The sequence below is a fragment of the Lepidochelys kempii genome, chromosome 22 (genome assembly GCF_965140285.1).
Source record: "Lepidochelys kempii isolate rLepKem1 chromosome 22, rLepKem1.hap1, whole genome shotgun sequence".
Classification (NCBI taxonomy): Eukaryota; Metazoa; Chordata; order Testudines; family Cheloniidae; genus Lepidochelys; species Lepidochelys kempii.
The window spans coordinates 5836598-5863467 of record NC_136401.1 but is presented as its reverse complement, the minus strand read 5'-3'; the positions used below and the strand labels follow the sequence as shown (position 1 = coordinate 5863467).

Sequence of the window (26870 nt, the reverse complement as noted above, 5' to 3'; positions counted from 1 at the left end):
CCCCTGGCCAGGTTCCAAGCCCTGCCAAGGCTGGGAATGGGACCGCGTGCGGGGCCGGGAGCCGGGGCTATGGCTGGGGATGGGGCCAGAGCAGAGCTGGGGAGGAGGGGTAGGGGTGGAAGTTGGGTGATGCTCCCTCCTCGCCCCCTGTGGGAACTGGCCCAGGCCTGCCGTGCCCCCCCACCCATGTTCCTCCATGCCACCCTAGGGCGGAGCGCCCCACAGTTTGGAGACCTCTGCCCTACCAGCATGTGCAGCCCTCAGGGAATGAGGACAGCCAGAAAGGGGAAGGACGTGGCTCTCCACAGCCATTGCCTGCGTTGGGAGTTTGCGATAACTGGGTCTACAAATGTATCCATACTGTGAGCGCAACTGTGAAAGGCAGAGAAAGCTGAGACGATGCGCGCGTACCCTGTAACAACACAGGTTGAAGGGAACAGCCGCCAAAGGGAGACAGAGACTGCATGTGTCCAAACGAAAAGGCCCCTGACGTAACCTAGCACTGTCCACAGAACCCACACCTCTAACACGGCCACCCCAACCTCAGCCACGCTGCCTTCCGCAACGCATGTGCCAAATCTGTGCGCTAAATGGGTTAGTCTCTAAGGTGCCAGAAGTCCCCCTTTTCCCTATGCACTGCAGTTAGCCTGCCTCCGACCACTACCTCCCAGGCCCCTCTCAGAGTCAGGATTCCTGAGCTCCGCCAGCCTACTGCTGTCCAGCAAATCGTTGTGTAACCCATTGAGAAAGTGTATGCCAGGCCCCCCTCTAGCAGCAGGTCCACAACACACATGGCAACTGTTGCTGTTGCTCCCAGGGTGGGGCCAGTCCATGGGGTGCGTGTGCTACTACGCTGTGTGATAAGCGTTGGCTTCAGCGTTTAGTTCACTGAGGGAGGAACCATCCTTAAAAATGGGTTTCATAGTTTAAAACACAGCCTGTCAATTGTGGTGTGCCAGAATGCAGGCGTTCCCCATTTCGGTCATTTCTCTCCCATTCAATTGCCCGTTGCCAGGGCAGAAGGTGTGTGTGCGGGTGCTGGGAGAGGCCCCTGTCCACACTGCTGTCTGTAAGCTTGGAAATGGTTTCCCATGTGGCTGAACTGGGAGGAAGTGACACAGCAACTCCGAAAGCCTGGAGAGGTTGGAGTTCAAACGGAGCCATTTCCTGGAAATCTGTAGCTCAGGCAGGAACTTTTCTCTAGGGAAAGCAATTTGGGAGGGAAGCCAGTCCAGTGAGTCTCTAAACCATGCACTGGCTTGTGGTTCTGCGTAGTTGTCACAAGAGTCCTGCTGCTTGAATCAGGCCCAGGGACTGGTTTTGGAAGCCTCTTATATTCTCCAGGACTCGGGGTGCAGGCTCCAAATCAGGAGCCATGGAGTGAAACTGCAAATGGAGCAAGCTCCCAGGGAGAGACCCATGTGTTCAGAGGGGCCAGGCTGCCCCCAGGAAGGGTTCTCAAAGGATGGAGACATTCTAGGTCAAGGAGGCTGGGCACCAAGGAGGGGCCTCAGGGCCGCCTGCCTCCTGCTCTCCCAGCACATCCTGGCCATTATGGCAGAGGAACGCCAGGGACCACTTGGCTAGGAATCTCCTCCCCCAAGGGGAATGTCCCTTTCCATGCAGGGAGCCCCTGTCGCCAGGGATTCCCTGCAGCCGGCAGCACTCCTGGGCGCTTGGCTTCACAAGCTCCAGGGAGCGTCGCCTAGGTCCCCGGCAGCCTGAACTGGTCCCGTGGCCCTGGGAAACAGGATTCCTTGGGTGCTCTCCTCAAACCTCCTGCTGCCCTGAGAGGGGGAGCTGCTGTTCGGGTCGAGGAGAACCAGTCCCTCTCATGGGTGCTGACCTGCTATTAATGCCCCTCAGATGGTGACCACACTGGGCATGCCGGGCACAGGCCATGTGGGTCCAACCAGTGGTCTCACTGGTCAGAAATATGTCAACTGGCCAGTTTTCTGGCACCCCATGTGTGACAAAGTGGGGATTTTTCATAACGTTTTGTATGAATACTGTGCGTGCCTCAGTTTCCCCGATGTGCTGCATGGTTAACTAGGTGAGGAGGAAAGGTTGTTTACTTTTTGCAGAGATCCAGGTGAGACTGACCCTGGCTGTCTGGGGCCTGGGCCCAGGGGGAGTCCCTGAAGACAACGGCCACTCCAATTCCCTGATTATTTGGCACCTAGCAACTAACGACCATGGATGGCTCAACCTCCTTATGAAGCCAGTCGGGTGTGACCATCTGGAGAACAAAAGGCTGGGGGGAGGCCAGTGACTGTGTTTGCCTGGAAACAAGGACAAAGGACTGAGGAGGGGCCAGGTGGGTTGTTAAAGGTGGACTGCTGGAAGTGTGTGTGGGGGAGTCGCTTCTGGACTGGGACTACAGAGCCTCAGAGGGGCTCTCGACTCTGCACTAACCCAGCTGGACTTTGCTGTCACTTCCCATTCGCTGTGTTAACTAAGGACGTCCTGCACTCTGTTCCTGCTGTCACATCGCTGGCTGGGTGTCACTCGTATCAGGAAGCTGAGGGCGTATTGCTAACTTTGAGTGTGCAAGTCCTTCTCAGGTGGACTGGCTCCAGGAAGCTCATGGCATGAAGCTGGGGGGCTGAAAGCTCTGGGATTCGGTCCCAGGAGGCAGGGAAGCCAAGGGGCTTACCCCAGTGAGAGAGTGACCCTAAGGGGGCTGACGCGCTGAAGGGGTCCTCCCAGGGACTGTCCCAGAGCTGTGGGTCCGTGACACCATGGCAGCTGCTTGGATATCAGCTGAGCACCAGTCCCAGTGGGCAAGGCCCAAGGAGGGGACTGTCTCCTCACCCAGGACAGACACCAGGGCCGGTTTGCTCTCTCGTTGTCCTGCCTGGTTGGAAGCCACACACACATACAGCCCTGCATCACTCCTCTCGGCGCGCACCATCAGGAGCTTCCCGCTGGAGACCTGCAAGGAGGGAGAGAGGGAATCAGGGCCCCACAGCCAGCCCCAGTGCAGGAACTCGGCATCTGGGGGGAGCTTGGCTTGCGCCCCCATGCACTGGGCCAGCAACAGGAACGGCAGCACCCCACCAAGTCCAGTACAACGTAGAAACGGCTGAAAGAGTGAGAGAGTGCGTATCTGGGCTAGAGAGTGACAGGCCTGACTGCCCACACAGGGCCGAGGCGCTCCGTCCTAGCCCTGGGAAGAGGGGGCCAAAGCGGCTCTGTTCAAACCCTGGGACAGGAAGCTGGGGGCTGAGGCGACTCCACCCGTCTACAGGCAGCGAACACCGTGAGGCTTGGTGCTCTAGCATGCAACCATGCCCCCTGCACAGTGCTGGAGGTGGGGAGATAGGAAAAGCCTGTGGGCAGGGTAGGGTCTGAGGTGGGGGAAAGTATGGCATTCAGTTTTGGGCCCCGCACTAAAGAAAGGATGTGGACAAATTGAAGAGAGTCCAGCGGATGGCTACGAAAATGATCAGCAGGCTGGGGCACGTGACTTACGAGGAGAGGCTGAGGGAACTGGGCTTTTTTAGTCTGCAGAAAAGCAGAGTGAGGGGGGATTTGATAGCAGCCTTCAACTACCTGAAGGGGGGTTCCAAAGAGGATGGAGCTCGGCTGTTCTCAGTGGTGGCAGAGGACAGAACAAGGAGTAATGGTCTCAAGTTGCAGTGGGGGAGGTCTAGGTTGGATATCAGGAAACACTATTTCACTAGGAGGGTGGTGAAGCACTGGAATGGGTTACCTAGGGAGGTGGTGGAATCTTCATCCTGAGTGGTTTTTAAGGCCCGGTTTGACCAAGCCCTGGCTGGGATGATTTAGTTGGGGATTGGTTCTGCTTTGAGCAGGGGGTTGGACTAGATGACCTCCTGAGGTCTCTTCCAACCCTACTCTTCTATGATTCTATGACCGAGCTTACCTCGTAATGGCCAGCTTTCTGGCTTATGGGGACCCCGTCCTTCTTCCAGGAGATGGTGGGCTCGGGATGCCCCCTCGGGGGCACACACTCTAACAGCACCTGCTCCCCCACCGTCACCAGCAGGTTGCTGGGCTGCAGCCGGAAATCTTCCCGCAGCGCTGCAAGGAGACCAAATATAAGCCAAACCACAGGGCAAGGCCTCCAGCCCTCCTGCTGCCCCGGCCTGAGAGGCAGAATCTGGCCCAGCGACTCCCCCGGCACTGAGCCCCTTTTCTCTTTTGGCACATCTGCCTGCTCCTGCCAGTGGGTAGAGCCTGTGGGGGGAGGGGCATATGGACTGCTCCTTGGACCCAGGCTGGGGCCTGCTGGGGCCTTCACACACCTGGGATGGCTTCTGCTCCTCGCTAGGATTTGCCCAGGGTTTTGTGAGCATCTGGCTGAAAATCCATGAGCCAGAAATAGCAGAGCAGCGAGGAAAGTGGCCCCGTCCCTCATGTCTATTCAGCCAGCTGCCCCATAGCCAAGCTAGGCCCCCTCCGGCCTCCTGCTCTTCCCTGAACCCCTGTTGTCATGGTCCTGTACCAGGTAAGGACGGGCTATGGAGCTTCCTTCTGAGTGAGCCCCGCAACTGTGTTCAGCATCAGCCCCTCTGATGCTCTGCCCCATGGCTCAGGGGAGCTGAAATATGGTACGTCACACACGGCGCCACCAAGTGGCTGAACAGTATAACACAGTTTTGCATGCCATGTACAGGATGAGGCTGTCTTTGAACTTCTGTATCAATCAATCTGTTAAGCGTCTCTGAATCACACTGGTTTTCTTATTACACGACCCAAACCCGTAACGACGTGGTCATCTGGCTGTCCAGTCATTACAAGAGGTGACTGTGGTCAGTCCGGAATCGCTGAGTCTTCCTTTCCTTCTTTTGCATCCGCCAGCTGCAGAGTTTGCTCTGTTGTTGATTGTGGGACCATGCAGGGGGAACGCAGGACCAGGCAGCCTTCGCTAAGGGCACCAGAACCTTTGTAGAAGTGGGGAGCCACCAGCACTAGAACTGGGGGGGGCAGGGGACCATGCACCCCACTTTTAAACATGGGCATAGTTTGGGGGGCAGGAGGGAGGCATTGCCCCCCAAAACTACACCTATATTAAAAAGTGTTGGGAGGTTATGGCCCCCGGCCGAGTTCGGCCTGCGTTGGCTTAGCCACGCCAGCCCCATCTCCAGCAAGCTCCTCTCATGCCTGTGCCTGGCGAGGAGGAGAAAGTGGACGGTGCTTCACCAGGCCAGCACGTCATACAACAAGCCAGGACTTTACCAAGGGCTTCATTAGTGTTGCTAATAGAAGCATCTCCCAACCCAGGTTTGCCTGTATGAATATTTTAACCTGCAGACACCAAGAAAGGCCCTGGTCTGAGCTGTGGGAACCGGAGACTTAATGGAGCCTGATTGGTAACGAAGTGTTAATTGGAAAGGCTCTGGGCCTGCCCAGCAGAGAGGATTGCATTGCATCACTAATGAAATGTGGGTTATTGTGCTGAGCAACACTTGCAAGAGGAAATATTGTGGGGGAAGGGGGGACCCGCTGCGACAGTCCATAGCTGCAGTTGCAGACAGCCAAAAATGCAGACAGTCCCCTTACATGGGGGTGCAAGCAGCAGACATGCAGTGAGGGAGCAGTGAGCTTGCGGCAGGGGAGCAGCAAGCGTGTGTGGCTTGTCTGGCCCAGAGCAGAGACTTTCCTCCAGGATTTCACCTGCCAGGTCCCGTGACGATGGGAAAGTCCAGGTCACTTTACCCCATTGCAGGAAGCCAGGAGCCAGCTGATCTTCAACACATGACGGACAATGACCACCGTGATGCTGGAATCGGTGGGCGGGGATGGGAGGGCACCGGGTTTCAGTGAACCCGTGACTGTGGGTGTGAGATAGGCGAGAGCTCGCCTTGCTGCTGCAGGCAGACACAGCACCCTGCCCCGTGGGCCCAGGCAGATGCAGCCCCCGGCTAGCTACATTTTCAGAGACTGAGTTGGGGCTGGAAATCCCTTGGCCCTTTCAGAGGGTGGTTTATTCACCGCAAGGCTGATACCATTCTTAGACTGGCATTGAGCTCGCCGAATCGTTTCTACTGACCTGAGGAGGCTGCGCTGTTTTGGTAATGAGGAGAGGAAACGGTTCGATAGCTTTCAACCCACACAGGATCGCTTTGGTTTTCAGGCATTTGCGAAAAGCCAGTGACCGGCTTCACAAACCAGCCAGTGGATGAGCCACCACCCTCCTAGGCACAAGGCTGGTGGTTAGCGCGCTCCCTGGACATGGTGAGCTTGGGGTCAATTCCTGCTTCCGCTGAGGTGGAGAAGTCTCTCCCACTTCAGGCCAGGCCCTAGCCCAGGCGTGGGCAAACTACATCCGGCCCTCCAGACATTTTAATCCAGCCCTCGAGGTTCCGCTGGGGAGTGGGGTCCGGGGCTTGCCCTGCTTCAGCTGGGGAGCGGGGTTGGGGGCTTGCCGCCCTCTGCATGGCTCCTGGAAGCAGTGACATGTCCCCACTCTGGCTCCTATGCATAGGGGCTGCCAGGGGGCTCCTCATGCTCCCTGCCTCCTACCGCCGCCCCGCCCCTGGGAACCACGGCCAAAGGGAGCTGCAGGGGTGGCGCCTGCGGACGGGGACAGCGCACAGAGCTGCCTGGCCATGCCTTTGCAGAGGAGCTGGACATGCCGCTGCTTCTGGGAGCTGCTTGAGGTAAGCGCTGCCTGAAGTCTGCACCCCTGACCCCCTCCCACGGCCCAACCCCTTGCCCCAGCTCTGATCCCCCTCCTGCCCTCCGAACCCCTCAGTCCCAGCCTGGAGCACCCTCCTGTACCCCCAACCCCATCCCCACCCCAGAACCCGCACCCCCAGCCAGAGCCCTCACCCCCTCCCACACCCCCAATTTCATGAGCATTCATAGCCCGCTACACAATTTCCATACCCAGATGTGGCCCTTGGGCCAAAAAGTTTGCCCACCCCTGCCCTAGCCTCTGGGCTACAGGGGCCTTCTTAGCCTTGCCACTTTTCATAAATAACGACAGCCTCATTGGAGCAGGGGCTTCAATCTGAGTCTCCCACAGCCAAGGTGAGCACCTGGCCTGCCTGCTCTTTTCCTGGCCAAAGGACTAGCCAGGGTATGTCATAGTAGCAAGCCATAGTCATTCATGATGACAATGAATACCCATGGCTCTTCCTCACTCCCCACCCGCTCTCTGCCCTTCCCACACCTGCGCAGGGTGGGGACTGTCAGGCACTACCCGTTAGCTCCCTCTGCAGTTGAATAGCCTAGGGCACAGTCCAGCCTTTAGACTAGAAGCTGCTCACAACAGCTACTGCTAGAGCCGGGTGACATCTCCCTGTTTTCCACAAGTTTTTTCGATTTTTGTTTGGGGCCTGGTTTCAGTTGGAAATTTGGTTTGAAAGTCTCATTTTGATTTTTTGATTTTTAAGGGTGTTTCTATTTTAAATCTTGCCAGATTTTTCAAAAAGCAAGTGCGCGAAAGGTCAAAAAACACCCAACATGGCCAAAATTGAAATGAAAAATTTAAAAAAACCAAGTTTTGAGTCGACCGAGTCGACTAAAGGAAAAAACAACGAAAACAAAAAACATTTCTGGTCAACTGAAAATGTCTTGGTCAATTTGAGACTCACTTTTTTTTGGTGTGTTTTCTGATTAAGTGAAAAAGATTGTTTTGGTTCAAGTCAAACCAGACTGGGGGAGTGGGATTTTTCATTTTGGCCTCTGATAAATGAAGGGTCGGAGATAGCTCCTTTTTATGGACCCAGCAAGCCAGTTAGCTATAAAATCCCTCTTGGTAGCTGTTCTCTACTTGCTTTACCTGTAAAGGGTTAAAAAGTCTGACTGCATACATAGGTAAAAGGAAGTGAATGGGCACCTGGCCAAAATAGCCAGTGGGAAGGCTAAAACCTTTTAAAATTAAAACAAGACTCCCCTTTTGTCTGTCTGTGGTTGTTCTCCGGAAAGAGGAGACACAGAGCAGCAATGCTGTAAAAAGCTTTAAGCCAGGTATAAAAAAATCATCAAATCATACCTAGGAACTACTTACTTGAAACCCCAGATATGTAAGTAGATCAGGAAATGTCTAGAAATTCGCAATTAGGGTTCTCTCTTTTATTTCTGTAAGGCTTGTGGACTCCTGCATGCTAACCCCAGATGCTTTTGTTTTGTTTGTAACCATTAAGCTGGACCCCAAGCAAGCTATCTTGATGCTTAATTGTTTTTTTTTTTAAATCTAGCAAAAAGCCTGAGTTCCAAATATATTTTCTTCTTTTTTGTTTTTAATAAAATTTACCTTTTTTAAGACCAGGATTGGGTTTTTGTGTCCTAGGAGGTCTGTGCCCATATTGTTTCATTAGCTGGCGGCAACAACTGATTGCCTTTGTTTTCTTTCTCTTCTCTTCCCCGGAGTGGGGGCTGAAAGGGCTTGAGGAGGAAGGAGGAATTCCCAAGTGTGCCCTCCTGGGTCCAAAGGGGTTTTTTTTTTGCACTTGGGTGGTGGCAGCATCTACCCATCCAAGATCAAAGAGAAGCTGTAACCTTGGGAGTTTAATACAAGCCTGGAGTGGCCAGTATTAATTTTTAGAATACTTACGGGCCCCCACCTTCTACACTTGAAGTGCCAGAGTGGGGAATCAGCCTTGACAGCCCCTGAACCAAAAAATTCATTAGTCACTCAGCTCTACTTCCTACTAACCTGCAAAGAGTCCCCAACTCTGCGGGCACTGAGTGAATAACCATCATCCCCATGGCATGGGGGCCTTGGAAAGCTACCTTATAAATACTGGGAGAGTTGCCTGTGGATTTCAGCACATCCTTCCCAGTCCAGTTGCAATGAGCATCTCCCTGAGCTTTACTCAGGTTCCAGACAGAGAGACAACGTACCCAGACAGCAGTGCCTGGGCCAGAGGTCCAGATACTGCAGGAAATTGGCTCCTTTGCCTTCCCATCCAGGCACAGACCAGATAAAGAGAAGTACCCTCCAGTCAATACATTCCTCTTCTCCAACTAAAGCCCAGTGCAAGGGCATACTTGGAAGGCCGTGCTTTAGGGAGCTGGCATGCAGGTGTCTCATAGCGGTGACATGGGGACCTCTCAACGTATTTGTGTCACTCAGCCTAAGCAGGGGCTAAGAGGCTGCAGCTACCTACCACCCACAACTCTCAATTTCCAGCTTTCGCTTCATTTCTTGTGTGAAAACTCTTGATGGGCCCAACCTTACTTCAGTAGAAGTTGAGGGTGCTTCAGGTTAGGCCCCCTGTGGCTACCCCTGAGCAGGACATGGGAAATTGCTGTTGGCATTATTTATCCTCTTTCACTGGTGCATCATGGGTTAATATTGTTTGTTCCCCAGCTGATATGTTTGGTTAAATCAAAGAGCGGGCGGGAAAGCTGTGGTCATTGTTAGCAGGCTCAGCAAAGCACTGAAAGCAAAGTCAAATCTCTCGGTTGCCCGGTAAGCACGGCCATTTCCAGGCACTCAAGCCAGCGAGCAGCTCCCAACACCTTACCGGCAATATAGAGGGACGCATTCTTGCTGCTGGCTGTGCCCAAGTGGTTCGTGGCTACACAGGTGTACACCCCTTCGTCAGACTGGCCCTTCCGCTGGTTGAGGCGGAGGAAGAAGAGCGACCCATCGGGCAGAAGGGTGCGCTGGGAATAAACGTTGTCTTTGCTCGTTTCCACATACTCCCCATTGCGGTACCACTCAATAGAGGGTGCCGGACTCCCTGCCACACGGCAGTTCAGGGTGGCAGGCTGGTCCCAGCGCACCACCAAGTCTGTTGGGTGATCAATGATGTAGGGCGGAAACTCCTCCGAATGGGACTTTGACCCTAGGGATAAAATGGCAGAACGTGACATCATCCAACTTCCCAATGCTCCCCCATCACGAGGCCACCCCACGTCACATCACTGCCCCACCAGCACCAGGGGCAAGCCCTGGCCAGTCATTCTCTTACACCCTTTCTAAAGCCGCTCTTTGAGGGGTTTCCAGGGGCTAGACTGAGTGGGTTTAGATTCTGAGATCCCAGCAACCAAACGTCCCCCAACCCTCCTCCAGCTCAGCTCCAGCATTTCTGTGGGAGATGGCGGCTGCCTGAGCTAATCTCTGGTGACAAGCTGCCATTTCTGGGAGGGCCGCTGGAGGAGAGCAATTCCCACCATCTTCCCCCCAGCCCCTTCAGTCCTCAGCAGCAGGATATTAATTATTAACAGTATTATTGTCTGCATTGCCATAGACCTCGGCACAGGAGCGGACTTTCTTCTTTCGGGGTGGGTGTTCCACCCCTGCTCCGTTCCGAGGCCCCGCCTCCATCCCGCCCCTTCCTCCCAGGCCCCACCCTCGCTCCGCCCCTTCCCGCTGCCGAACCGCGGATGGGAGGGGGGGCTGATAGGTGCTGAGCACCCCCTAATTTTTTCCTGTGGGTGCTCCAGCCCCAGAGCACCCATGGAGTCGGTGCCTATGGACATAGGAGACCCAGCCATGGGCCTGAGCCCCATCGTACTAGGGGCTGTAGAAACAACGTAAAAAGACAGTCCCCACACCAAAGAACTTCCAAGCTAAGTCAGGCGCAGGATACCCCTCCCCAGGCATGCGCTGCTCGCATTCGCTGGACACTGGCCCAAGGGGCAGGGTTACAGCACAACCCCCATCGATCCCTTCTCTTTGGCTCAAAGGGATGGAAGCACCACAGACAGGGTCATGACACATCCCCAAGACGATGGCAGGTTGTCATGGTGCCAGCTGGGATCTGCGAGCTCCGAACTTCCTAACACACTGGCCAAAAATGTCCGCTCTGGAGGGCAGGAGCTGGTCCTTCCTGGCAGCCCAGAGCGTGCTGAGCGCTGCTGGACTGCCCAGGGTCCATAACAGCAACGGGTCCCGCCTGAGCCAATCTTCGTGAGAGCCTGGAATCATCTGCAAGGGGCAGATTTGGCTCCCAGTTCCATGGCTGTAAATCAGGGTTACTTGGCCCTGGAGGATCCACACCACCGATATCACTGAAACCAGGAGCTGCCCCACAGACTGTCATCGCCGGGGTTACGAGAACTAAGTTGGGATGCAGTGATGGGAATGGCTGAAGGATGTGAAGACAGCGGTTTGGGCAAGGAGTTGGGAGTCCCGACAGTAAGACTCAGACACTGTGTTTTCCCCTGGACTCACATTTTGAGATAAATTATTCCTTTTTACTGTCAAGGACTGAAGGATTTTAATTCAGGGCACAAGAGACCAGGGCAGCTACTCTAAGTTCCTGATGTCAATGGGAGTTGGGGTGTGCAAGGAAAGGGCCCTCAGGGACCCCATGAGCCCTGGGACAGTGAGCCCTGAGTGTGGTGCTCCTGGGTCACACCCCTTTAACTGGCTTAGAAGCCCTTTAGTTGCTCCCCCTCCCCTCGGCTTCGATTGCAGAAGCCACCAGAACATGACCAAGCAACACTGTATATTAAAGCGGGACTGGGCAGCATCACGTGGGGTTAAGGTGCCCAACACTGCCCAACGTAAGACCCTGGTTTAATTTCTTTACAACTTCGTCAAACTCTAACCATTCAGGCTGAAACTTTCCATGCCAGCTGTCTGCCTCGGATAGAATTTGTAGGGAAACTTTCAACCAAACCATGGGGGATCCAAATCCGACGCTCCAGCCACGTAGAGCACGACTGCAGAGCAAGCAGGAAAAACACAGTGGAGAGAAAATCCTGCTCTGACATCTTGCTGCCCTCCAGGGAAGAAGCGAGGGCCGCGGGCTCAGGGGTGTGTGCGCCGTGCCCTGTGTGTCCCTGGCAGGGTGGGGTGAGGAGGGAGCTCAGAGCTGCAGGGGCAAGGGAATCAGAGAGTTGGCACGCTGGCTGGGGGAACAAGCCCAAGGAGCAGCCTGAGCTCTTGGTCCCGTGAGCCCGCCACGCTGCACAGAGGACTCGGCCACAGCTCCAGGGGAAGGAGGTGCCTGAAAGATGGCTGGGGGTGCTGGGGCGGTGTGTGGCCGACCAAGGTGACTGCTGCTGATACAGCCGAGAACGGTGTTGGAGCGAGTCCTGGGTGGGAGTTAAAACCCACCATTGGCATGGGGAGTTCCCACCTGTCAGTGCTGTCTGTGGCCATCTCTAACACCGCCCCAGCTTCCCTCTGGCTGGTTTCCCTTTGCACGGAAGAGCCAGGCAGCAAAGCCTCTGTCTCCGTTCTCATTAGCACTAGGCCTGCTGGTCACTGCCACAGAAAAAAGAGCGACGCACAAGAGGGCCGGCTCTCCCCTGCTTGAAATGAGCTACTGCCATGCAAGTCATACACACCAGTTCCTGGGCGGCCGGCGGCTGGCTGGCCCACTGGAGCAATGCTGAGCCACACCAGCTGGGAGACCAGCTGCCCCAGTGCTGTTCAGACACGACCCCGCGGGCAGTGAGGCCAGGCCCCTGGCTGGGCTGACACTGGGGGCCGGGTCCAGTGACCGCGTTGGGGGATGGCAGGAGGACATGGCGATGCTGAACAGTGGGTCACCGCCCCTGGGGCTGCAGCTCTCACCTTGGGGAAAGCCAGCACTGCTGCAACCTTCCCCCTGCTCTACAGCGTCTGCCCCCTCTCGCACAGACCCAGGTGCAGCTTGTTGTCCCGTAGCCCCTACGTGGCAGAGAGGCGCCGGCCTGGGAGGGGGCTGAGGCTGGGGGGGCGGGGGGGGAACGGCTGTCCTTTGCCTATTGCTGCTGGCCTCCTCTCTGAACTCTGGCAAGAAGCAGCTCGTCTCCCCGGTGCTGGCTGGGCAGCTGGAGGGCAGCCCCACATCCCAAGGCATGGGCTCCCCGGGGAGTAGCAGTATGCGGGGGAGCGCAGTGGATGAGGATGTTCAGCCAGCAGGTGGCGCTGTTCACGTCCATGGTCACAGCCCCACCCCTAAAGTTGAGCAGGTTTTTGCTCGTTCCTTTAATGGGGTTTTGATTTTCCGCAGAATGGGGAGGCTGAAAAGCGTTCACAGTGGGCGAGAACAAACCCGCGTGAGCTGCCATTGCCCAGTGCTAGGGGCCTGGGGGCAGCAAGGTCTAGTGGACAGGGCCCAGCACAGGGGCCAGCAATGGCCTCCATTCCTGCCGCTGACACCTAACAACCCTGGAGGTGCTGCATGTCAATCCCCTTCGCCGGGGACTGCCAGGAAACTGGCACTCAGAAAGGCTAACAGAGTGACTCTGCCACCCCAGGAGCAGCCGTTAGCGCTCCAGGCCAATGCCGGAGCTCCTGGAGCACCAGCTCCTTCCTCCGCTCACAGCACCCATGGCCTCTCAGCCCCTCTCCTGCAGCCGACAGCGTCTGGTTCGCATGCAGTGGATGCGGCTTGCGGTGGGCTCCCTGGCCCGTGTGGCTGTCCTGGGGTCTGGGCTGGTGTCTGGGACAGTCGGGACATCACGGTGCTGTGGCTGGGACTCTCAGTGGCCCAAATGCTGTCATGCACCACATACGCCCCAAAAGCTATTGCAGAAGGAGAACAGACAGAGGCTTCGCGGCGAGCTGGGCTGGAGGGGGAGCCCGAGGCCTGGGGCTCGTGTAGTTCACTGGACAGACCCACACCCTCCCCGTCAGGCTGGCCTGGGGCTGCCATCTTCTCTCTGCAGGGCCCAAGCCCCGTGGAAGCAAAACTGCTCTGAAAATGGCAAGTCAAGTGGCAGGGAGTGGCCAGGACGGGGTTTGTGAACAGCGAGTCCTAGTCTCCAAATTGGAGCTGCACTCCTGAGTCGCTGTGCAGAGTCCCTGGCTGAAGGTGCTCTCCCCTGGGGGCTGGTGTGTCGTGTCGTCCGTCCCCCCCCCCCCCCCCCCCAGCACAGCTTTTCTCTCCTTCCCTCTTTGTCAGGGAACTTTTCCATGTGAATGTGTCTGCAGAAAGTGACCCGCCCTGGGAGCAGGGCTGCACAATCGCAGCATTGTCCTGCCTGGAGAACAACCCTGACAGGCAGTGAATGGCACACGGCCCCACAGAACCACAGCCCGGGGGGAGACTCCAGAAAACAAAGCAGGGGCCATTGATCCCTGGGTGCGATCCCTCCCCAGGAGCACAGGCCCCTCCTGGCACAACGCAAGGACGCGTCCCGGACCCACCCCCTGGCGTCAGCCCAGCCAGGGCAGGGTTACAGCAAGGCTGGGGCCTGGCCTCACTGCCCGCGGGGTCGAGTCTGAACAGCACTGGGGCGGCTGTTGTCAGCAGGTCACCAGAGAGCTCGTTTCATGATGTACATGAACCCCTCACCAGAACCCATGTGGGGTGTCACAAACAATTACAACCCATCTCGGGACCCACACAGCTACATCTACTCTGACCTCCTGTGTGGCACAGGCCAGAGGCCTGCCCCAAATAATCCCTAGAGCGGAGCTTTTAGAAAAACAACCCATCTTGAATTCAACATTGTCACTTGTCAGTGATGGAGACTCCACCATGATCCTTGGTAAATTGTTCCAAAGGTTACTTACTCTCACCGTGAAAAACTCATGCCTTATTTGCAATCTGAATTTGTCTAGCTTTAACTGCCAGCCACTGGCTCACATTAGACCTTTCTCTGCTAGGCTGAAGAGCCCATTATTACGTTTGTTCCCCATGTAGGTACCTATAGACTGTGATCAAGTCACCCCTTCACCTTCTTTGTTCAGCTAAATAGACTGAGCTCTTTGAGTCTCTCACTCTAAGGCAGGTTTTCTAATTCTTTAATCATTCTGGTGGCTCCTCTCTGACCCCTCTCCAATTTATCACCATCCTTCTTGAATTGCGAGCACAGAACTGGACACAGAACTCCAGCAGCCGTAGCACCAGTGCCAAATTCAGAGGTCAAATAACTTCTCTGCTCGTCCTTGAGATTCTCCTGTATGCATCCCAGGATCGCATTAGCTCTTTGGCCACAGCGTTGCATTGGGAGCTCAGGTTCAGTTGATTATCCACCATGACCCCTAAATCTTTTTCAGAGTCACTGCATCCCAGGATAGAGTCATCCTGTAAGTATGGCCAAGGGCCTACCATCTTGATTCCTAAATGCACACGTTTACATTTAGTTGTATTACAACGCATATTGTTTGCTTGCACCTAGCTTACCAAATGACCAGATCACGCTGAATCAGTGACCTGTCCTTTTCATTATTTATCACTCCCCCAATTTCTGTGCCGTCTGCAAACTTTATCTGTGATGATTTTATGTTTTCTTCCAGGCCATTGATAAAAACATTAACTAGTGTAGGGCCAAGAACCTAACCCTGCAGGACCCCACTCGAAACACACCCAGTCAGTGATGATACCCTGTTCACAGTTACATTTTGAGACTTATCAGATAGCCAGCTTTTAATCCATTTAATATGTGCCATGTTAATTGTAAATTGTTTTAGTGTTCTAATCAAAACGTTGCGTGGTGCTAAGTGAAATGCCTGACAGGAGTCTAAGTATATCCCATGACCACTGTTACCTTTATCAGCAAAACTTGCAGTCTCATAAAAAAAAAGATATAGTTAGTTTGACAGGATCTATTTTCTATAAGCCTATATTGATTGTTCTTAACTCTGCTGGCCATAGATTTTTCTCGGTGTCCCTTTGCTTCCCTTATCAAATTACTACAATTCCTAACTTCTGATTTATATTAATTACTATCAACTTCCAACTATCCACTGGCAGATCCCATTATCCAGAAAACCCCTTGTTGGGATGTGTCATTCCAAATCCCACCCTTTGGCCTTCACAAGGCACCGAGGCTACTGCAGCATTCAGTGAACCAGGGGGTGGGTCTCCCCAGTCACAGCAGCAGAGAGCAGCAGAGGTCAATGGTGCACAGCAGTGAGCCCAGGGCTGGAAGCCAGCACCTGCTGTGTCTGCAGCTGCCAGAGATGCACACAAGGGCCATAATATTAGAACAGAACATAAGAACGGCCATATTGGGACAGACCAATGGTTCATCTAGCCCAGTGTCCTGTCTTCTAACAATGGTCAGTGCCAGGTGCTTTACAGTGAATGAACAGAACAGGGCAATTTATCGAGTGATCCATCATCCCCTTTCATACAGTCCCAGCTTCTGGCAGTCAGAGGTTTCGGGTCACCCAGAGCATAGGGTTGCATCCCTGCCCATCTTGACTAATAGCCATTGATGGACCTATCCTCCATGAACTTATCTCATTCTTTTTTTATCTCAGTTATCCTTTGGGCTTTTGCAATGTCCACTGGCAATGAGTTCCACAGGTTAACTATACATTTTGTGTGAAGAAATACTTCCTTATGTTTGTTTTAAATTTGCTGCCTATTAATTTCATTGGCAGACTCCTGATTCTTGTGTTATGTGATGGGGTAAATAGCACTTCCTTATTCACTTTCTCCACACCGGTCATGATTTTATAGACTGCTATCATATTCCCCCTTAGTCATCTCTTTTCCAACCTGAACATTCCCAGATTTTTTAATCTCTCCTCATATGGGAGGTGTTCCAAACCCCTAATCATTTCTGTTGCCCTTCTCTGCACCTTTTCCAATTCTAGATGGGGCGACCACATTTGCATGCAGTATTCAAAAGTACCATGGATTTATATAGTGGCATTATGATATTTTCTGTATTATTGTCTATCCCTTTCCTAATGGTTCCGAACATTGTTTGCTTTTTTGACTGCCACTGCACATTGAGTGGATGTTTTCAGAGAACTATCCACAACAACTGCAAGATCTCTTTCTTGAGTGGTAATGGCTAATTTAGACCCCATCATTTTATATGTGCAATTGGGATTATGTTTTCCAATGTGCAGTACTTTGCATTTATCAACACTGAATGTCATCTGCCATTTTGTTGCCCAGTCACCCAGTTTTGTGAGATCCCTTTGTATGTCTTCACAGTCAGCTTTGGACTTAACTATCTTGAGCAGTTCTGTATCATCTGCAAACTTTGCCATCTCACTGTTCACCCCTTTTCCCAGATCACTTATGAATATGCTGATCAGTACTGTTCCCAGTACAGACCCCTGGGGGACACTGCTATTTATCTTTCTTCATGGTGAAAACCGACCATTTATTCCTACCCTTTGTTTCCAGTCTTTTAACCAGTTACCAATCCATGAGAGGACCTGTCCTCTTATCCCATGAAAGCTGAGTTTTCCTAAGAGCCTTAGGTGGGACCTTATCAAAGGCTTTCTGAAAGTCCAAGTACACACATCAGTCACTAAAAGCCCATAGTGCCCAAGAGCAGGACAGTGGCCCCTGTGCCTGGGTCCCAGGCGCAGCCTGGGCTCCCTGAGGGCCCAGCGAGAGCCACACAACCTGCAGACCCTTGGGTGAGAGTGAGCCCTGGGCGTGATGGCGTGGAGGTGACACTGGAGCTGGCTGCAGCAGGGCTCCAAGGGGCAGTAGTTCTCCCCCACCTTGTAGAGTGTCCTGTGCTCTCAGCCAGCTCTGGCAGCCATCAGCCCCAGCCTGACCCCACTGCCAGGCCTGCAGCTTGCTGCAGGGACCACCTGCCCCACTGGAACTGGGGAGGCCTGTGTGACGAAGTGGGACTGTTCTTAATGTTTCCTCTGAATAGTGTGGGGGTGCCTCAGTTTCCCCTAGGCAGTTCTTAAGTATCTAGGGGGTGGGGTAAGGGTGTATGATCATTGCAGAGCCCTAGAGGGCAGGTGTGTGCAGGAGTCTGGACACAGAGAATGGCCGACACCCTGTTTCCTGGCAACTGATGGCCTGGGCCCTTCCCCCCTGCAAGGTGAAAGCTAAAGGGTTGGAGAACAAAGGAATCAGGTGACCTCCTGGCCCGGGGAAAGGAACAAAGCCCAGAGGAGGAGGGGCTGGAGGGAGTTTTCAGTTTGGGGCTGGCTGGGACATGGAGTGAAGGGCAGACGGGGCTGTCTGGCTCACTGCCCCCCAAAATGGACGCAGCTGAGGGGTCCGGTTCTCTGCACCTACAAGCTCTGTGTTAGACCATGTTCCTGTCGTCTAATAAACCTCTGTTTTACTGGCTGGCTGAGAGTCCCGTCTGACTGCGGAGTTGGGGGGCTGGACCCTCTGGCTTCCCCAGGAACCCCGCCTGGGTGGACTCACTGTGGGAAGCGCACGGAGGGGCAGAGGATGCTGAATGCTCCGAGGTCAGACCCAGGAAGGTGGAAGCTGTGTGAGCTGTGTGTCCTGAAGACAGTCTGCTCACAGAAAGGAGACTTCCCCAGAGTCCTGACTGGCTTCGTAGGGAGCAGTTCCAGAGCATCACCCAGGGACTCCGTGACAACTAACCTCTAGGGCTCTGCAGTGATTATACACCCTTACCCCACCACCTAGATACTTTAGAACTGCCATGGGGAAACTGAGGCACCCCCACACTATTCAGAGGAAACATTAAGAACAGTCCCACTTCGTCACAGCCTGACAGGGGAGAGGGGGACTTTCGGACCCACTTGCACAGTGGACAGCAAGAATCTGGCACCGGGGTCCATTCGGCTCCCAGAGACACTGTGGAGGCTTCTTATCTAGCGTCAGGTAGAGCTGCAAAATCCCAGAGGCCTCAGCCCAGGCAAGAAGGGTTGATGCTGCGGTGCTGGGTGATGCCAAGAGAGCAGGGAACTGCTGGAGGAGCAAAGAAGCTGAAGGGCGCCCCACAGTTAGAGGAGAAGAAGGCTGGGCACTAGCCTGCCACAGAGACAACTGGAGTCAAGTCCCTGCTGCCCCCAGGCTTCCTGTGTGTCTCTAGGCCGTCCTCTTCCTCACCCCAACCAAACAGACACTTCTGTCCCAAGCAGAGCTCTGCTCTGGCCCTGTAAAGGGAGAAATGCCAGAGCCTCCATGGAGTCCACTAGGGACTTTGCTAGTGATTTCCCCTGGAAGGCGTTCAGGTACTCCAGTGATGGGTGGCAGGACAAAACCCTAACCCAGAGAGCAAGCTAGTTCACCAGGGTAACTGGGGTTAACAGCACGGCCCTAGCTCACGGGGGCTGTGTGGATAAATACAGCCAAATCTGTCCAGCACTCCAATCCCATGACAATGGGGCCATGTCAGTACCAGAGACATGGGATCTGATCCTGCCACTCATAAGTGAGCATTCCTTCCTTACAGGACTAGGGTTGTTGCCACCTTTCCAATTGCCGGTAACTGGCCCCCGAAGTCCCCCCAACCTTTTCCCCCAAGGCTCCACCCCCATCGCTCACTCACCTCTTCCCCCCCCCGCCCCCAATCACTGGGCTCCCTCTGCTCCGGGGCTTGGACAGGAGCTGTTGCCGTCTGACGAAGAGCCTGCTTGCAGGTAGGAAGTGGCCCTGGCTGAGCAGGGCCTGGCACAGGTTAATGACCTGTTGCCTGCCCCCGCCCCACGGTAACCGGACTTTTGGTGTCCAGTCAATACATCTGACCAGACACTGCCAGGTCCCCTTTTCAACTGGCCTTTCTGGTCGAAACCTGGCTACCCTAAATGACACTTGGACACAGAAGCCCAAAACTGGACTGTCCAGGTAAACTCAGATGGGTGACAACCCTACACAGTCCTGGTGTCCCAGGGACTGTCTCACGAGTAGGGAGCCTGGCATGAACAAGGGTGGCAGAAGCAGAACCAGGAGCATGAGACAAATGGCTGACATGGCAGACGGTGAAATGTTATGTTTGCTATTGCGTTCTGCTGTAGAACATGGGCACCCTGCGATATGCACCAGGGCTGGTCTGGGTGCGTTCACCGCCCGGCGTGGGATTCAGTAGAGCCCGGCCACACCAGCAGTGGGTGACGAGGAGGCTGCCAGAATGAAAAGATTGGGAAGCACTTGCCTTCTACAAGGTGCTGGCACTACAAGGGCAGAGTTAAGGGTATTGGACTCAGCATTTCCATGTTTGTGTGTGTGTGTGTGTGTGTCTGTGTAACATTACCTTTGAATTTCCTCCTTTTCAGCCGTTTATGTTATTTTAAAACACACCAGTGCTGCATTCTGCTTTCGTTCCCTTCTCGCTCCGGATTCCTGTTTACAGCCCTAACTGCAGGGAATGAAGGCGCTTTTGTCTGCGAATTACCCCCCGTCTTGTACAGTAGCTGCAGGGTCCGACCCCTGGAGCGAATGCTCAGCGACACCAGCCAGGACAGCGGTGGGAGCTTGGCCGTTGGGAACGTTTCGAGCCCGTGTGAAAGAGAGGATAATTTGCAGTGACTCAAAGCGGCATTGTCCCTATTCAGAGTTCCAGAACCGCTCTGTCTAAGTGTTTCCAATGCTTCCTTCACCCGCCTGTGAAGGGATAAAAAGCAGCTTTGCCAGCTCTGTGAGCAGAGACTGAGCCGGCTGGTAGGTCTGTGCCGACCCCAGGCAGACCCGGCTGCACCCCAGCTCTGCGCTCAGAGCACTGAGCTGCCAGCATTGGCACCCGAGCTAAACACCGAGCGATGCAGAGAGAGAAAAGCTCCCTCTGACCCCGAGGCACTCGCAGTTTGAGATGCACAAAAGCAAAGGAAAGAGGCGGCAAGACAATGGCTCTGTCCCAAGGAATCAACATTTCCCTGGTTGGTCTGCCCTGGTGTTCGGAGCTGCTCAGCAACCAGCTGATGGGCCAGACCCAGGAGCTGTGCTACATGGGGAAGAACCCCAATAAAATGGGGTTCAAGACAACCCCAGCCTTGCAGAATGCTGGCTATAGGCTGTCCTCCCACGGCCACGCCCGATGGCCACTGCGCATTGCCCGGCTCTCTTGTGCCGATCTCAGGGAAAAGGCAATTCCAGGCAAGAGGAAATAGCTCGCCCAGGGCAGGGTGAGCACTCGCTCCTCCGCGGACAGCAGCAGGGGGTTCCCATCTTACCCACAGTCAGTGCAGAGAACGGAAGTAACAGACTGCCCCCCAGAAATCCCTGCCTGCCCTGGTCAGCCCTTCGGCTAGAACCCGCCACAAGGCCAGTGCCAGAGGCAGGGCCCTGGGAAGGAACTCACCTTCCAGCTGCAGCAAGGCTGCACCCAGCAGTAGCCCCTGCACTGCAATCTGCGCTGCTGCCATGCTCTCCCAGGTCACGGGGATGCTCAGTGCGGATGGCCTCGAGGCGAAGGTGAACCTAGTTCACTCGCCCCTGAGCTGCTGCGCTGCCCCTGGGCCTTAGGCTCTGCAGCTCCCACCGGGTCGTCGCCCACACACCACAGAAGGCTCCTCTCCCTGCCGGGTGCGGCTGGTGCCTGTTTGCTGAGTGGAGGGGAGTGTGTGTGAACTCCAGCTTTGTTGCCTGCAACTTCAGTTTGAAAATAGGGCTGCTTAATGAGCCCTCCTCAGAGCGCAGGCAGGAGGGGGTGAGCACAAACCTTCCTGTTTCCTGCCGCATGGCAGGAGAGCTGGGATCCGCCCCGGCAAGCCAGCGCCGCAGACAAACAAGCCCCTTGCCATAGGAATTCTCTTTTTTAAATTCCTTAAACGTTAACTGGCTGCCTGCCTCCAGCCCCCAGGCCCAGGACCTGTTGTATTTACAGCTCATGTCCTGGGCTGTGTCCCTGTCTAAAGGAGCGGGCGCAAAATGAGAGTAGGTTGCTTCTCTGCTCCACCCTTCCCCGGATCCCTGGTCTGCCAGACTAAACAAGCAGGAGCATTTGCTGCACGACAGACAGAGAGACAGACAGACATTTATCAGGGTGCCAGGCCCAGGCTGGGACCACTCTTGACCGTACCGTTGAGCTTTACGCATAGGCAGAGTTTTGTAGCTTTCCATCCCTTGAATACAGGGTATAGCGTTGCCTAGCAGTGAGATCGCAGACTCACTCCTTAGCAGGAGTAGGCCGTAGTCTCAGCTCCATCAGGCGTGTGCTGCTCCAGGCTGGTAGGACTGACCTACCGCACTGGCAGGGCTTCTTCACTCACGCTGGTGAAGCGCTTTGAGATCCTCGGATGGAAAGTGCCGAAGTGCAAATCAATGCGAGAGGTAGGCAAAGGGCTGGATGGGCCACAAGACTGGTGCTGTGCTAATGTCGGCATATGCCTCATTGTGGCTAGCCCTGGGCTGCCCCAGGTCCCAGTCGCATGGCATGTCCAGGCACCTCATCCAGAGAGCCAAGGCCACCCTGCTAGGCAGAGACTGGTCTCAGAGCACGCCCAGAGCTCGGCACACTGCTGCTCTCAGGGAGGCGATCAGCAGCGCGGGGCCAATAACTGACTGGCAGTTTTGACACATCAGACACAAGGCTCCCTTTGGGTCAAACCAAACCCACATTTTTTTTAAAATGTCGACAAATTGGAAACACCATTGTTTTGTTTTGGGCATTTTTAACAAAAGCAAAGGAACTAAGGGCTAGTCATAGACTTGGAGGAGGGCAAGGAGGTGGTGGTCCTGTGCCCCCTGGCACCCTTGAGTCCAGTGGTTAGAGCACTCACCACGTTGGTATCCCCACTCTAGAGAGGGACTTGAGCCCAGCTCTGCCCCCTGCTAGGTGAGTAGCCCAACCCCCGGGCCGCAGTGGGTGCCTCTCACCTTCTCTTGTTGTCGCTGTTCCACATGGCATCAAATACTTGCCCAGGCCTTGGGCCGGAGCGAGACACTGCAAATGACTCTGTAGCCCCGAAGGCAGGGCACTCAGCTGCGGGGCGGGGGGCAAGCCTGGGTTCCAGTTCCTGATCCCCTGAATACTGAATTACTCTACAAAGTGAAACAGCTTCAACAGGGGAGCCTGAGAGTGACCCCCCGCCAGTAGTCCCAAGCTGGTGCTTAGCACCGCTCCAGAGGGGAGTCTGAACATGGGTGTGCTAACCACTGGCTAAGGGTCACGGAAGCGAACGGGACTGGAATGCCCTTGGGAATCCAGTCCAAAGCTCCAAGACACTTCACTTGGCAACTATTGAAGCCCCACACATCCCAAAACCAGGAGTCCAGCCCCCAAAGCATGAGACCTGCTTCAAATCAGGAGATTCCGAAAAATAATACCCTGCGGGGTGGGGGTGGGGCTTTGCTTTCTGGGGTCCAGGCACGGAGGTTGCACTTGGGCCCCATTTTCCGCATCTCTCCACTCCCAGAGGCTGGAACCAGGCTCCCTTTTCCAATGAAAGCCAAGGTTTATTCTCCTGGTTCCAGGCGCGGGGACTTCAAGAAAAACGCCAACTGTCACGAGATTTGAGATAAAATTGCAAGAGTTGGTGATGCCTTGGATCGATGAGAAGTTGCTTGGCTCTTGCCTCAGCCAGGACTGCATGTTGGAGACCCGTGTTGTAATGTGGCCCTGCACTACCTAGCTCCACCGGTGTCCAGTGCAGGGCCGAGGCTGGGAGACGCTGTGCTGCCCGCAGGCTGTATCTGCACTTGATTTTGCACCATTTCCACTCGGAGGCAGGGTGGTCCCAGACCTTCCAATCAGTGTCATTGAACCCTGTGTGGCACCGGACAAGGTAAAATATTGAAGGCTGTCGGTGTTTTTCTAAGCCAGTGCAGAGCTGCGCCAGTGACAATGGGAGATTGGAGGGAAAGAGGCGAGTGCAGACAAGGCCCCGAGTGCTCGGAGTGGCCCTGGGATGTTCGGCCAGGCCCTACCCTGGGAAACGCCCCACTCAGAGCACGCGCAGCACTCCTGCTGCAGAACCAGACTGCGGAGAGGGCCCCTGCGCCCAGGGCACTGGAGACTGGGTCACAACACGGGGGCAGGAAGGACAGGAGGAGTTTGCATCATCCCTTTTTAAATGGTCACTAACAAGGTTTGATCCCAAGGACTATTCCTGTGGTTCACCCTGTGAAACTGTCCCCATGGCAGGACTTTGCTTTCTGGGGTCAGCAGTGTGCCCTTGTTGCCAAGAAGGCCAATGGCATTTTGGGATGTATAAGTAGGGGCATAGCGAGCAGATCAAGGGATGTGATCATTCTCCTCTATTCGACATTGGTGAGGCCTCATCTGGAGTACTGTGTCCAGTTTTGGGCCCCACACTACAAGAAGGATGTGGATAAATTGGAGAGAGTCCAGCGAAGGGCAACAAAAATGATTAGGGGACTGGAACACATGAGTTACGAGGAGAGGCTGAGGGAGCTGGGATTGTTTAGCCTGCAGAAGAGAAGAATGAGGGGGGATTTGATAGCTGCTTTCAACTACCTGAAAGGGGGTTCCAAAGAGGATGGCTCTAGACTGTTCTCACTGGTAGCAGATGACAGAACGAGGAGTAATGGTCTCAAGTTGCAGTGGGGGAGGTTTAGATTGGATATTAGGAAAAACTTTTTCACTAAGAGGGTGGTGAAACACTGGAATGCGTTACCTAGGGAGGTGGTAGAATCTCCTTCCTTAGAGGTTTTTAAGGTCAGGCTTGACAAAGCCCTGGCTGGGATGATTTAACTGGGAATTGGTCCTGCTTTGAGCAGGGGGTTGGACTAGATGACCTTCTGGGGTCCCTTCCAACCCTGATATTCTATGATTCTATGACTTGGCAGGGAGCTGGGGCTCACAATAGCAGGACATTCCAGAGCGGGCAGGAAGTGCTGCAATGAACGTAAACAGAACATGCTCAAGGAGAACGCGGCTGCCTAGTAGGAGAGGCGCTGGGACAGCTCTAGCCTGCCCTGGTTTGGTTCTCAGACTCTCTCTCACTCCCTAGCTCCCGGCTCTCAGCCCTGGGCAGTCAGGGCGTCCCTCAGATGGCTTCAGAAATCCACCCCGTCCTCCTGGCCAGGGCATGAGCTTGCGGTGCAGGGTCCTACAGGGAGGGACCAGAGGGGAGGGACTGGGTGAGTGCGAGTGTGTGAGTGCATCAGTGAGGTACTTGTTGGGGAGACAGTGAACCCTTGTCCTTTGTCACCTGCCACTAGCAGGGTCTGATCCATCGATGGCAGCTCTGGGGAGGGCAATTGGAGACTGCTGCGCTGTGTGCACCTACACTGAGCATGATGTTTAATACACCCCCCTCTGCACTAGCCTTCCCACTGGGGGAAGAGACGGTTGACATTTTTGGCAGCAAAGCCCATTGTAACTGAAGCCTGAGAGATGCTGGTCACTGGAGAATGACAACAGCATTGTCAGTGGTGTGTTAACTGGCCATCGGACAAGACAGAGCGGTGCAGGGAAACGTGGCCTTGATTACAAGGAGGAGTTTGTTCAGAAGCACTCACAAGAGAATCCTTTTATAGAACTGATCCACCCCAGCACACGGCAGCCACAGTCAGACTGGGGCAATTCGAAAGAGGGTAATGGGCTTTTGGGAGATGCTCCTCTAACACCCGCTCTCAATTTGGTCCATAACAGGCAGGGGTCAGTGCGAGGAGGATGCATCTGCAGCATGGTGCAGTTGCAAACGAATGGAAATAAGCAGCACGGGCAATTGGAAGGACGGAGTTTTCATATAAAAGTGGGGCCCCAGTCTGAGAATGATTCCCAAGTCTGCCACACACACTGTAGCAGGGAGAGGAGACTGTGCTTGCATCTCTTTGCTCACTAACATAGACCTCTTGTCCTGTCTGGGCCGTTCGGTGTGTAATGTCTGTGCCTCTCACAGCTCCTGATCCCCTCAACCTCTGCACCCACCGAAAGAACCTCCAAGCTTCTCCTAGATGCTCTGTAATCGGGGCGGGGCAAGCCTGGTGCACGTTCCTCTTGCTCTGTAGGAACTTGACCTTCTGCCGTGTCATTGGCAGGTGATTTACCTGGGCCGAGCAATGCATTCTGTGGCCTCTCTGCATTGACCGTGACATTAGATATGCGGAACTTCTCACCTCAACGAGGAAGACTGCGGCTAAGGAGCAACATGGGTCCCGGTTTGGCTGCTGACCTCAACTGAACTTGAACTTCTGACCCTGGAAGGCTGAGCCATCTCCCCTGGACATGCCATTTCCTCCAGCTGCTCCCTGGCACTCACTGCCATGCTTGAGCTGTGCTGAGCCTTTAACCTGAACAATACCCAGCAGGTGTGGCTGGGCGAAGCCTCCTGTGACCAGAAGTGCTCCTTACCTCCCTGTTCTGTAGTGTGGGGTTTGTACACCCCATCTCAGTCTGACACCACACTCCTCTAACAGGCCTTATCCAGCTCTGACACCCCCTCACACCGCCAAACTCCAACACCTGCAACAACCTACACTGACACTAAACCAACCCCCATTCTACCCCCCAACCCTGACACCAGAACCCCTTTTACCCCCAGACACCAACCGACCAAACCACAAACCCAAACAAACCCTGAAAATCCATGGTAAGAAAATACATTAATAACAGTGAACTATCAATATTTAACCTTGCCCCTCCCCAGAAGAAATTTCACCCCAAAAAGGGAGAAGTGCCACAAACTCCATGAAGTTCACTAAGAATCGTAGAATCTCAGGGTTGGAAGGGACCTCAGAGGTCATCTAGTCCCACCCCCTGCTCAAACAGCACCAATCCCCAATTTTTGCCCCATCCCTAAATGGCCCCCTCAAGGATTGAACTCACAACCCTGGGTTTAGCAGGCCAATGCTCAAACCACTGAGCTATCCCTCCCCTCACGAACTTTGCTGTTGGTCTTGATTTCATAGAATCATAGAATATCAGGGTTGGAAGGGACCTCTGAGGTCATCTAGTCCAACCCCCTGCTCAAAGCAGGACCAATCCCCAATTTTTGCCCTAGATCCCTAAAAGGGCCCCTCAAGGATTGAACTCACAACCCTGCATTTAGCAGGCCAGTGCTCAAACCACTGAGCTATTCCTCTCCTGCATTTGGCATGGAAGGTGGCAGAGTAAAGCCCTGCAATAGACAGACTGACTGACCTGAAGACAAGCTCTGCATGGCTCAAAAGCGTGTCTCTCTCACCAATGGAAGTTGGTTCAGTGAAAGCTATTATCTCACCAACCTTGTCTTTCTAATATCCTGGGACCCAGACGGCTACAATGACACTGCATATGACAGACCGACAGACAGACGAACAAGAGTCGATGCCTGGAAGCTGGAGTCAGCCAAGTTCAAACGGGAAATAAAACGCAATGGCTACCAGAGAGGGGAATTCCCAGATTGCAAGGGATGGGGCGGGGATTCCCTTGCTGCAGAATGCTCTGCTCTCACCTGTCCGAGCAACAAGCTTGGTGCAGGA

At 54.5% G+C, this 26870-nt stretch overlaps 1 protein-coding gene across 2 annotated transcripts in view; it reads right to left on the bottom strand.

Annotated features, from left to right (window-relative positions):
• ROBO4 (roundabout guidance receptor 4) overlaps nt 1-21099 on the bottom strand; it is a 68665-nt gene extending 47566 nt beyond the window's left edge. For both annotated transcript variants that reach the window (XM_073320877.1, XM_073320878.1), the window contains exons 1-4: nt 20803-21099; nt 9447-9770; nt 3890-4047; nt 2815-2935 (exon numbers count right to left, since the gene is read on the bottom strand). In XM_073320877.1, the coding sequence (XP_073176978.1) occupies nt 2815-2935; nt 3890-4047; nt 9447-9770; nt 20803-20866 (667 nt within the window). In that variant the 5' untranslated portion in view covers nt 20867-21099. The remainder of the gene's footprint in view (nt 1-2814; nt 2936-3889; nt 4048-9446; nt 9771-20802) is intronic.
• Nucleotides 21100-26870: the final 5771 nt, after the last annotated feature.